This window comes from Lepidochelys olivacea (genome assembly GCF_965140295.1).
Source record: "Lepidochelys olivacea isolate rLepOli2 genome assembly, chromosome: 3".
In the NCBI taxonomy this organism is placed as follows: domain Eukaryota; kingdom Metazoa; phylum Chordata; order Testudines; family Cheloniidae; genus Lepidochelys; species Lepidochelys olivacea.
The window spans coordinates 15,019,116-15,032,161 of record NC_140413.1 but is presented as its reverse complement, the minus strand read 5'-3'; the positions used below and the strand labels follow the sequence as shown (position 1 = coordinate 15,032,161).

Sequence of the window (13,046 nt, the reverse complement as noted above, 5' to 3'; positions counted from 1 at the left end):
ACGGCTGCTCCGTCTTCAGAACCGGATTCCCGGCCAGCAGCTGCCACTCTCCAGATGCCCAGCTCTGAGGGCAGCGCTGCCGCCAGCAGCAGCACAGAAGTAAGGACAGCAGTACTGCAACCACCCCACAATAACCTTGTGAGCCCCCCAGACACACAACTTCCTTTTTGGGTCAGGACCCCTACAATTACAACACCTGACGTTTCAGATTTAAATAGCTGGAATCATTAAATTTATGATTTTTTTAGATCATACGACAATGAAATTGATCAAAATGGTCTGTGAATTTGGTAGGGCCCTACCGATAGCACATGTGAGATGCAAAGAACATAACGATAGCTCTTCCTGCTACCAGTTAAGAGGCAGCTTTACTGTTACAGAAGCACATGCGTTTTCCTTCTCTCATTACCATGGCCTGAAATTTGTGGTGTGACTTCATGTAACTCGGAATGTGAAACTCTTCACTTCATTCTCCCCTCCCAATATGAGTAAAATATAGAACCAGGTCGGCAAATATTTTTTTTTCAAAATTCAGATGTCATAAAAACAAGCAAAAAATGTCAGGAGTCAGAAAAACCTGGGAAGGCGCACAGACAACAAACTTGGTTTGGACAAATGCTGAAGTTTGCGAACAAAACCAGCATTTATCCCTGTAAATGAAAGGCTGATGGGGATTTATTTGCAGACTAATCAGTATTTCATTGTAGAATCAGTTTGACTTCTCGACTGCATTTGTTATTCATTATACAAATATAAAATGTAACAGCATACCTCTTCCACTCCTGCCCACAAATCTTAGGTCATTAAACCTGGCCACTTGGTTCTTCATCACAGCAGAAGCGTTCCTCAGCTCTGCAGAATAGTTTTCATCATTTCCAGCCATGACGGTGACCACGGTCCCATCAGGTACTTCTCCTAAAGCCACCACCTGTGACAATGGGGAGACAGCAATAATTCTTGAAATTAGGTTTGAAAATGTTTGTCTTTGTTGCAGTTTACACATATGCATCTTCGGTATTAAGCTCTGCGGTGGTTATTGCTGTCAACTGTGGTCAACAGTCATGAGCCAGCAGAGTAAGGAATAAAGAGTTACATCAAACAGAGAAACATATCATAACGTCTCACTTTCTCATAGTCTAATAGAGGGTCCTTCTTTGTTTTACCACGTCAGAAACGTTCAGTATCTTTATGGGGAGTATTATGGTTTAATAAATCCTTAAAGCCAACTTTGTTCTTTGCAGCCCATGTGCAGTGGGACAACATGAAATATGGCTCATATCCATAAATCATACATGAGAATGCATTTGAAATGGAAAGTTGGATATTATTATCAGCAGCCATTTCGCTCTGCAATTCTATTCTATTTAAACTCTTAGACCGACTCCCACCCCTGTAGTATCTGAGCACCTGCTCATGTCAGAATTCACCAGAGAAACTGGGTCAGGCCCAGGACCGGCTCTAGGCACCAGCAAAGCAAGCACATGCTTGGAGCGGCACAATCCCAGGGGCAGCATTCTGGCCATCCTTTTTTTTTTTTTTCGCTTGGGTGCTCGCGCTCTCGGAGCTTGGGGCAGCAAATTTTTTGCTTGGGGCTGCAAAAATCCTAGAGCCGGCCCTGGTCAGGCCTAAAGAGTTGGAGAAGAGACCTCCAAATAACATCTAGCTGCAGCGGGGAGTAATGCTGGGGCTTCAGTAAATGGCACACCTCCTTTGGAAGAGTTCTCCAACATTCTGTTATGAGGCCTTCTGCTGCTGGAACTGACATCTCTCAGATACAACATAAAACCAAGAGCCTATCCACTTGTAGCTGTTAAAGATCTCCTAGCACTTGTCTCAAGAGTAGGGTGTGGTTAACACTGGTGTATTGTTCTAATTCTAACTTGGGTGACAACATTATACCACCATAATTTGACCTTGTATTTCAAATATATATGATGTTCTCACTGCTTGTCCTACAGATTGTGTACTGCTGGAGTGGGCTATTAAACAGATACTGCATTTCAGTGCAGCCAGAGATGAAAACAGAGTATTATATTCCGTTTTGACAATGCTTTGGGATATAAAATAGTATTTTTATATTTAAATTAGAACATGAACACTGATTCACTATGAAACTTTATTTCAACATTACTTCAGATAGGATGCAATGATTCTCCACAACAGTACCGAGCAAATAATTTTCCTAGGCCCTTTACTATAACATTACTAACAACAAATATAAATGTGTTACAAATAGAGTCACAAATTTTGCACATGAGAGTTTTAAAACTTTTTATAAAAATATTTGGCCTGAGACATTCTAGCTTATGATTCTACTGAACCCTGTCCCTTTACAGTTACTACCATTTGATGGTCAGATATTACTTTTTTATTATTCATACTACAAAACCAGGTGATGATCAACTCTTTTTTTCTGAAATATACGCTATGACATTTTGTCATCAATTCAGCTTTAAATGTCTTTCCCAAATATGATCATGTCTGAAACTAATAAGTTCAGGTCAAATCATACCATCAATTAAGTAGAAATACCATAATTAACAGCTCTGAATAAATATGGATGGAATGATATAACCCTGTGTGCTGAACAGCAACAAATATAGTGTCAAATGTATACCAAATTTGAAATATACATTAATTGATAGATTCCATACTAAAAATTATTGCTCTGGTGATCTAAATTGGAGCAAGCATGTAGCAAAGCTGATGCACTGCATATGATGCATTAAATTGATGCTTGTATAATTTTCCGAAGACCACCTAACATACAAAGGGAGTGTTGCCACTAACTTCAGTGAAGCAGGACTTCACCCCAAAAATTACTGCAAAGTGATTTTAATGTCACTGACACAAGAACATAAGAATTAACATATTGAATAAGGCCCATGGTCCATCTAGCCCAATATCCTGTCTCTGACAGCTGCCAGAACCAGATACTTCAGAGCAAGGTGCTAGAAACCCCACAACAGGCAGATGTGGAATAATCTGCCCACCTACCCTCTACTAGTCAGAATTTGGTTTAAACCCAGAAGCACGAGGTTTTATATTACTTCTAAAAAAATTTAAGTTTTGAGTTTTTACTATTACCACTCTGGATATTCTTGTTATCCATATACATGTCCAGTGTAAGTTACAACATATTTTTAAGTATCTTAAAAAACAAAAAAATCCAACACATTACATCCAGAAAAGCAAAAGAAACTCAGAGCAGAGAAGGAAGTGCAAGTCTGTCAAGGGGCCTCAAGATGAGGGAGTGAAATTACTCTGTCCTCAACTCACCTCCTTGTGTCTATGTATGCAGCAAATCAAATATTGGTTAAGATTGATCACAATCTACCTTGAACCCTTATAATAATGAATAATATAGATTGCTATCTGGACACAATGGCGTGAGCATGAGTAAGATAAAATACTCTTTGAAGGCCCTACTATCTTGAACCCTCTACGTCTTCATTTTCAGTGGGTTTCACTCTGATCCATAAGTGGGTTTTTATTTTTTTTAAATGTTGTTGTCTATTTAAGTTCAATTTGTCATTTTAAACAGCAGTACAATTTGTGTATGACACTTCTTGCAAGGGTCATAGTGCTGGTGTGCTGCTCATACCTAATATGCACCAACATTATTCTTAATATACAGCATCCTTTGACACACTGTTATGTAATGTCACTGAATATTATTCTTACTAAGAAAAGACACTTGGAGCTCTGGGTGCAAACATGAAACTTTGTCTAATAAAACAAAGTTCAAACATACCGCACAAAAGATTTCTCTACTACTGAGTAAGAATAACACATTTACCACTGGCATTTTACGTTTTTTGTAATGAAATATTAATAGGCTATGGCACATTTGTAATGTCACTGTTCTGGCCCATAACTTTACAAAAAAGTCAGAAAGGTAGAAAAATACATATTATTTATACACTTTTTAAATTAAAAATAACTATGTATTGAAAGACTTTTTGTGTAAAGAAGTGAACTTGAGTTGGCAGTTTTTATACCACGTATCAACCTAAAATGATTTAAAATATCTTAGACAGAAAATCAAGGATTATAATGCATCGCAAAAAAAAAGGGCAGTAGTACTAATCATTAAACATAAATAACTAAGAGTAGCTACTCTGTGGGCTGTTTAGCTATTTTTCAAAGATTAATATCTCAGCCATTTAAAAATATTTATTTTCCAAAAGGCACCAATCCATACTAAAATACCTATAAATTCTGATGGCTAAAAATTAAGCATTTGGGGTTTTTTTTAGCTAGGTCTCAGCAAAAAGGCACCTGGAGCCACAAAACACAAATCTTAGAATTTGAAAATGACTTTATCAATGCATGTACTTTTTCGAATAACAATTCATGTCTGGTCTGGCAACCTGTTTGCCCAGTTTCAGTCCCATGGGATTTGAAATGGCCAAGGTATGTAGACTGAAGACTGACGTTATAAATGTGAAGCAAAAATACTACACAATAATATTATGTAGTAAGACTCTTTACATAGTAAAAAGATTGTTTCCAGAAAGAGCTTGTGAACATGCTATTAGCTGTTTTCAAACACTATTATCTCTATCATTTCAATACCTTTGCTTGCAAAAATAAAAGGCATTATTCGCATAAAGGAGTCCCAGAATGTAAAACCTCCTATATTACAAATAATGTCTTTTCTTGCCTAGAGTTTGCCAAAAGAGCATCTGAAGCTATTAAAAATATTGTAATGGTCTATAACTTAAAACAGAATAACTGATTTGCACTACTTTTTGTTTAAAAAAATACATCTGGACTGACAATTTATACACCAAGTTCAGCTTGAAGCTATTTAAAACAGCTGAGTTATAAACTCTGAAAACTGGGGGTTAGAGTGAAAACGCTGACAGACCCTTAACTACTGGTGCTACTGGATATAGCTTGAATACTGTACATTGATTTTTTTCTTGATTGTTATTATCTTATGTCAACTAATGCTTTTTGCTACTATCAGCATCTTGCAGGACAACAAAGAACATACAAGCCTGATGTAATAACTCTGTCTTTGTGCATTTCAGTAAGATGCTCCCGAAAGAATTGTCAGCTGAGGGACAAATCCTGTTATCCCTACTCAAGTAAGTAGTCCCATTGACTACTATGGAACTACTTGTGAATAACGTGAACATGATTTGGCCGCAGTCCCATTGTCCCAATTTCCTTTATATCTTAGCCACCTGAATATTATTAAGCAGCTACAAAGCTATGTTAAATAAGTGCATTGTTAACATTCTTCACTGTAAAAATAGTTTGCACTAACTTAGTCTTACTACTCAGTATATTAAACAAGAACTCCCTTCACAGCTCATGTAAATATTAATACTCCAATTCAAGTGTCTTACTAGCCAACATGATTTTAAAAAATTATAATCAAAACTAGCACTGTTTATAACATACTTCCTTTCCTACAGTTGATTTAAATCTGTTTTTTTAAATTAAAACAGTGGTATGTCCAAAGCACTTTTTAACTAGAGAATCCTATAACAGAATTATGATATACTTAACACACCATTCAAAATATTATCATCAACATATTATTTATTGCCAATAAAACTTCAGTTGCCAATTTTTAAAAAGCATGCTGTATGTGAGCTAGTTACTGTACATCCCAGATCTGTGTATATATATATATATAGGTTAAAGATAACTGCTACTGTGTTACATTAAGTTATAGTGATATTTTATTTTTTGTTATATATGCATTTGGATTATTTCATCTTGAAATTGTGCAGAGTTACATACCATTTTAATTTATATAGTGAAAAGAAAACTGATAAAATATGTGTTCAAGATAATTATTAAGTAAATGTAATTAGGATTTACAGTACAGTTTTTCATTAGTAAATAAAGGTAATATATACAGAATGTATATATAATGCATGCATATATATTCTTTGTGTAAAAATACAGATGTATGTAAATGTACACATGCTTTATAGCTGAGTGGTGGTGTAAGTGGTCAAAGAACTGCTTGAGGTCAATTTAATATCCCTGACACCTCAATAAACTGGATAAATCTATGCGGGTCTGTCAATAGGTACATGTATGGCCTTTATTACTGTAGTATTTGAATATTATGCATACTGAATAATTTGTCCAATTTAGCTAGTGTGTGCATAAATATATATAGACAGAGAGGAATTGGGAAATGCTCTAAGACATCTTTCCTTTTATCTGGTTTAAATACGATTTTTTGTAACCATATCTTGTGTCATATTTGGTTCATATTTTTCTCCTAAACTTTTTAATCCAGCAGATGTGATAGTATCCTTTAAAGGTAAGTAAATAAGAAACAGTAGAAGGTGATACCTGACATTTCAAAAGAAGCCAGAGACAGATATAACTGCAATGTGTAATGTTTACTTCTGTGAACTATAATTTTAATACTCATCTAATCTAACAATGATCAAAATTACAATAAAAGTTGTCTGAAATCTCCTCCTCCTTCCCCCCAACCACCAGTTCCCTCTGAATAAGACTTGCTAAGGAGAAGTGATCTACACCTGATATTTGCCATGGCCCTTTAATGCTTGGCAAAGTTACAGAAAGAGAAGATGTTTCTAATGGTTTGTATAGCCTGTTCTCTGCAATCTTTAACAAGTGGGGCCCACAAAGACTACTAATCATTTAACTCTAAGGCAGACCGCGTTCTTACACAACCTTTCCCTGTCATATATGTGAGCTTCAGACAAATGTAGTCTGTTTCTCTGTCTGATATTAAAGCAAGCCATTCAGTCTCCATGTCCGCTTTTCATACACTTATTTTAACATCAGTTTCCTTTACTGATGCTCTTGATTTTTCACTTACAAATATATCCCCCCTTAGTAATGATTACATCTCTATCAGTCAGGAACTACAGCACTCTTAGATAGTTATACTTTGTTCCAGAAAAATACTGATTTCAAACTCTTCTGCTTTTCAATGATTTTCAGGCAGGGTAACTTCATGGATGCTGCAATAGCAGGAGGTTGGAGGGGTTTCGATTTTACACAGGCAGTAACATCCACATTTGCAAAGTTTAGATCTGTTAATTCTGGTGCTGGGTTTTGGACTGACTCAGGTGCTGATGGACAGGCACAGGTGCTTTGGGACAGCCCAGTTACTACTCATTTCCCCACTGAAGGAACTGAAAGAAATCTGCAGCAGAAAGTTTGGTGGGAGGGTAAAGGCTTGCTTAAAAGCAAGCACACAAACAACCACCAAATAATCCTTTCTTAACATTAGCAGAGTGTGTGGATGTCGACTGAAAACAAAAAACAACATTCCCGATTTAGATCTGGGTGGTATTTATTATTTAGATAGCTTATGATGTTTCTGATAACTTATGCACTGTCCCCTGTCAAAATGAGCGTCTTCTGGACAGACACTTCCTAACTTGTCCAGCAGGAGAAGTGAAGGGGTACCATCTCCCATTGGGAGGGCAAGAGCTCTGTCCCCTCTCCCCACTCTTAGCCCCTTTGTAGATCCCAGTTTTAAAACCTGGATAATTTTTCTACGCCTAGCTTGGGAGGATCTGATCTCCAGAAGCGGCTGTAAAATAGTGTAACTCCGGGAGGCAGCAACACCTCCCCCTATCTCCTCACATAATGAAATACAAATAGCTTGTCACTTCGCAAAAAGTAAGTTCAACCTGACACCTAGAGAGACACACCCAAGTGAAAAAGGGGGAAAAAGTTCCATCAGGAACGTGGGTCCTTCTCCTGGTGTCCTTCCTAAATCAACAGTAGGGCATGCACACACAACACCATCAAACCCTGCTTCGTACCCATTAATACATCAATTAAAATGCCTTTAGACATTGTGAAAGGAAGGGGGCAGACCTTTGGTGCTGAAACAGAGGAGAGGGAACATTTGGAGGAAGCTAAAAGCCACCCTTTCTCCTCTCCCCTTTCTTATGACCCTATACATTGCTCTGGAGATGGGCAAATCCCCCCACCTACTGGAAAGATATTCTGCATCCAGTCTTTCTGTTACTTAGAGGTTACACGGCTCATGTGGTTACGGGGTGCATTGTTCTTCTGGTTGGCAGTGTATGATGGAGTGAGGCGTTAGCTCCCTTGCCCTGGTAGTGTTGGGGTGTCTGGGATGTCAGTGGAGAAGCGGGTTCATTGGGTGCTAAGGAGTGGATGACTGTTGTGGGGGGCGCTAATAGGGAGGCATTGTTGGTGGTTAGGAGACGTGGGTATGAATGGAGCGTAGTTAGATGATTCCTGTGGTGGTTGAGAGTATGCGCTTGCTAATGGGAGGCGTCAGCCTGTGCATTGCCCCTGTGGCTGGGGGTGCCCGGTCGTTATAGGTGGTGGGTAGTTAGTTGCTGCACTGCCTTGTGGTGAGGGCGGGTGTGGTTGTGAAATGAGAATAAAGGGTTCCTTTTCCTTGTGGCTAGGGGTGTACTGCTAGCGGGGGGGGGGCTGTGAGAAGGGAGGTGGCCCTTCGGGTCAGGGGTCTATGCAGTGACCAGAGGAATGACAGGATACGGTGCCCACTCCCCTAGTGCCTCGGGGGCACGGTTGTTCGGGAGGGACCCCTAAGGGGTGCATAGTCATGGGGGGGCACATGGGTGTTAAAGGGGGCAGAGAGAGGACACACTGCCCTTGCTGCGGGGGTTGTATAAGTGTTCACTGGAGAAGGTGGGGAGCGGGAGGCTAGCCTGGCTCCGGTCGCTGGCGGAGAAGCGGCGGGGAGGCTGCCGGGCACACCGAGCGTAGCGGCGGCCGGGGGGGTGTCTTACCTTGAATGCCACCGGGAGGGTCTTGTTGCAGCGCCAGTGCGAGGGCAGCACGGAGCACAGGAAGTTCGGGCTGTCGGTCCGGACCAGCTCGGCGGGGTGATCGGCGATGATCTCCACCATGGTGCGGTTATCGTGGGGGCGCAGCCTGGGCACGGCCGCCGCCGCCTCTTGCTGCTGCTGCTGGGCTGCCACTACCGGGCTCACTTCGCTCATCTTGCCGGGCTGCAGGCTGCTGGAGGGGGGGCTGAACCTCCGGCTGGTGCTGGGATCTACGGGAATACGCATCACAACAGCCACAAGTTAGCGAGCTGAGGGGGCGGTGGGGGGGTCACTCGAGGAGGCGTGTAGTGGGGGGGTTAAAAAAGGGGTGAATGGAGAAGTGGAGGGGAGAAGACGGGAGGAAAGAGCAGGAGCGGGTTAAATGCAGGAGGGGGAAAATCACAGCTAAAAAAACGGGGGGGGGCGTGATGTGGCTGATTTGGGGGCGAGTCTGCAGCCTGGAGGAATGGGGGACACAGTGTCTGGCGGTGGGATCCTAGGGCTGTCCCCCTCTTAGCAAAGCCCAGCTGGAAACTGCATGGTCCCGGGTGCTGCAAAAAGAGCTTCTCCTGCTTCCTTCCTTCTTGTTCAGTCTCTCTTGCTCTTTTTTCCTTCCCTCCTTCCAGCCACCGCGTCTTCCCTCAAGTGCTCGGGATTGCCTTCTTTTCTGTCTTTCCTTTTGTCTCTTCTCTTCTCCTTTTGGATTTTTAAAGGTTGCCTGGGAGAGGTAAAGCAGCTGCTGATTTCAGCTTCCTGGGTTGCTGCTGTTTGCAGGAGAAGCAGCAGCGAGAAGAGGAGGCTAGGTTTCAACTACTGAGTGGGGGTGCTAAGGGGAATGTCCCGTTTTCCTCCAAGGAAGTCTCCCCCCTCCACAAAAAAATCTTGATCGGAGAAAGTTTAGATGCCAAGTAACTTCTCAGCTTTTCCGATTATTAGTTATTGCTTCAGGAGGGAGAGGGGACTGGGGTGGGGGTTAAAAAGTTTTGAAGAGTGTCTCTGCAAAGCTGTTTCCCTTCCCCCAAAGCTACTTCAGCCCAAACAAGAAAGTTCCTGCGTTTTTAGCCAGAAAAAAAAACAACAACAACAACAAACCGTAGTCAAAATACTAATAATTAAAAGAGAAACATTAGGAGGCTGCGTAAAGAGGAACAGGGCTTTTTTAAAATGTTCAGACTTCTGATTCCCGGAAAAATAAGAGGGGAGAATAGACACAAACAATTGTCAGGCTGTTTTCTAAAATGCGCTTAAGTAACTTGTTGCAAAAGGGAGCTTGGGTGCACTCCGGTCCCTTTTAATTAAGTGGCGGCGGGGTTCAAGTCCGTTGAGTCGAATAGACTAACAAAAATCTTTTTTTTTCTTCCCTTGATTAACAACAGCAAAAAACCAAAAACCAAAAAGGTAATTAATTTTTTTTCTGAAAAACTGGTTTTAAAAAACTTTCTTTTGAGTCCCAAAAGTTGAGTCGGGGAGGATGAAGGAGCCGAAAAAAAAATGCCTCCGTTGGTTTTTATTTTTTTTTAACTTTTTTTTTTTTGGTCCTAAATGTGGTTTTTGGAGGCTGGGATTTCTAATGATTAGGTTTTTGTGGTTTATATATACAGGACTCTGGCTAAGGCGATCGTTATGCTGATGAGAGTCAGCAGCACGTGGTGTCTCAACCCCGTCCTCATACTTCGGCAGCCTTCAAAATAAATAAAACAATGTGCATCCCCCACAGGAGAACGAGCTTTGCTTTCCGGCGATCTCCCCCACCCGGGGACAGGACTAGAGGGAATGACAAGACTGTCTCCGATCTGTACTTCTCTCCGGGTTTTTTCCATGAACACATTTTTTGTTTTGAAAAAAGCCCGGACTATCTTGTTTGCCAAATAAATAAATAAATAAATAAATGATAATACTTTATCATTTGGTGCCAAGGATTTTTTTGCTAAGATCCTGTCAATCTAAAGCCTAAAACATTTCCTTGAATAAATGAAAGCTAGAAAAAAAAAAAACCCTTCAGACTATTAAGGTAAAGAGAGTCTGGATTGTTTTCGCCCTTTAAAAAAAGGCAGATCTTATTAAAAACAATTTACATACCCAATAGTAAAAAAGTGTGAACGCCTCCCAGAGCAGATAACAACCTATCAAAACTCTCCCTCTAATTTACTTCGACGTGCCACTTCCACCTTCTTGTACAAAGTAAGCGCTGTGGGTGGGGGTAGTAGCTGCGCTAAGTGTCGGTGTGGTTTGGGGTGATGGGAGGGGGGCTCCGCTTATGGTGCCTTTTTGCGGCTTTTTCGCATACAATTCTGGGAGCATTTTCAGCACCATAAAACAAATCTTTGGCCTTCCCCTTACGCTTTACCCCCCTTTCCCATGAAAAAACCTGCGTGTACCTAGGTAAATGATCCGAAAGCACATGTGCCTCGACTGAGGTCTTAGGGACCCAAACCACAATGTAGCAAACACTCCGCGCTTTAGTCCAGCTGTAGGTTCTGCTGCCGGCTTGTTTTCACAATAGGGTCTGCGGCAACTTTCGAAACCAACCAGCAACACAGCCAACAGCGCATACATAAAATGATCCTCCCTGACAATTAACACAGCATTGAGTTAGTCCCCACTACAACCACCATCGCCTGTTATCTGACCTACATTAAAAAAGGTGAAACTTCTGGAGCTTTGGTCTTTATTTATTTACTTACTTGAAATGAAAATGTTCAAAATAATCTTTTTTTCGGTCACATGGGAGAGCTCTCGCTCTGTATACCGCTAACTGTGGTTTGCAACTCTATGCTCTTGTCTGCAATAGCACACGTCCTTGAAGGAAATGCAGCGCAGGACATAAATTTGTTTATTATTTTCATGCTACCTCTTTTTTTCCCATGGTTAAATATGTTTGATAGTAAGCCCTAATCACCTGGAAGCGATCTCAGTTTTTTTTTTCTCTGTGTACTTGTCAAATACGGAGTGATGGTGGTGGGGAGTTTACTGTTCCTACCTGGAAATATAAGTATGATGGCTACGTGCTCCCATACTTACCAACAAAATGGGCAAGATCCTGTCCAAAAGGAGAAGTGTGCACAGTTCCCCGAAATGGGGAATTTAACACAATCTGCAAGGAGCTGAGTAATTTAAATGTTTTCAGAGCTCTCCTTAAATAGAGTTGCAGTACAGTAAAATATTGTTAAATAGTAATTTTTGGTACTATGTTTATTATTGTGCTTTTAAACACCTTCCCTTTAGAATGGGGGATAACATTTTCCATTAGGTAGAGAATACAGGTGTTGGGCAGAAAAGAAAAAGTTAACAGGAACCTTATGTTTCCAAGTACAGAATTAATTTGACAGTAATTATTTCAGTATTTTTTTTAAATAAGATACATTTCCTATTTTAATTAGTCATATCAGTATTTTTGCAGTTGCCTTCCTCTATACTAAAATTTAAAAAGTTAATTAGGATAAATCAAAAAAAGTTATAGGAAGTAACCAGTGTAAGGTCACTTAAAATAGTCTATAGTTATTTATTATTTTTTCACTGACCACACTAACAAAGTTTCAGGTACCTGGCACAGCTGATTTTTAGTCTCCTTACAAAAATGTCTTTCTGCTTAACTTTTACACATTTAACAGGAACTTGCTAAAGCCTGGAACAGATCACAACTCAGAGCACTAGAATTTTATGGAAACGGTTATGGACACTTTAATAAAACTACCCATAATGTTTATGGACCAGCATAAAGGCTGTCTGGGATTCGTTTTATATGTCCTTTATGCTATGTTCTGAATTATATGAAACTTTGACTTGGATTTGGCTGAAAGACACTTGGGCAGTGGTTCTCAAACTTTTGTATTGGTGAACCCTTTCACACAGCAAGTCTCTGAGTGTGACCCCCTCCTTATAAATTAAAAACACATTTTTTAATATTTAACACTATTATAAATGCTGGAGATGAAGAAGCATTTGGGGGTGGAGGCTGACAGCTCACGACCCTCCATGTAATAACCTCGCGACCCTCTGAGGGGTCACGACCCCCAGTTTGAGAACCCTTGAACTTGGGGCAATCCTACCCTCCAGCTTTCTTCCGCGTCCACTTCAGAAGTACTCAAAATTTTAGCATAGGTTGAAAAGTGAATCACATTTTAAGAGGTTAGAGAGCCATAGGAGTTTAGAGAAAAAAAATATATTTTTTAAATTATGTATTAAAAAAACCTCCAGACCCACTGTATAAAATAAGATTTTAATGACCTGTGATTGCTGCAAAAGCAACTTTGATGG

The 13,046-nt window shown here is 40.3% G+C and overlaps 1 protein-coding gene and 1 long non-coding RNA gene across 4 annotated transcripts in view; one reads left to right on the top strand and one right to left on the bottom strand.

The window, feature by feature from the left end:
• The window catches only part of RUNX2 (RUNX family transcription factor 2), a 281,113-nt gene that overhangs the window by 184,600 nt on the left and 83,467 nt on the right, over window positions 1–13,046 (bottom strand). For all 3 annotated transcript variants that reach the window (XM_084624547.1, XM_084624548.1, XM_084624549.1), the window contains exons 3-4: window positions 8,751–9,019; window positions 772–928 (exon numbers count right to left, since the gene is read on the bottom strand). In XM_084624547.1, coding sequence (XP_084480673.1) covers window positions 772–928; window positions 8,751–9,019 — 426 coding nt within the window. The remainder of the gene's footprint in view (window positions 1–771; window positions 929–8,750; window positions 9,020–13,046) is intronic.
• Window positions 8,966–10,649, top strand: LOC311518612. The gene is made up of 3 exons (XR_014711054.1): window positions 8,966–9,049; window positions 10,166–10,187; window positions 10,391–10,649. It is a non-coding gene; the product is annotated as an uncharacterized lncRNA (long non-coding RNA).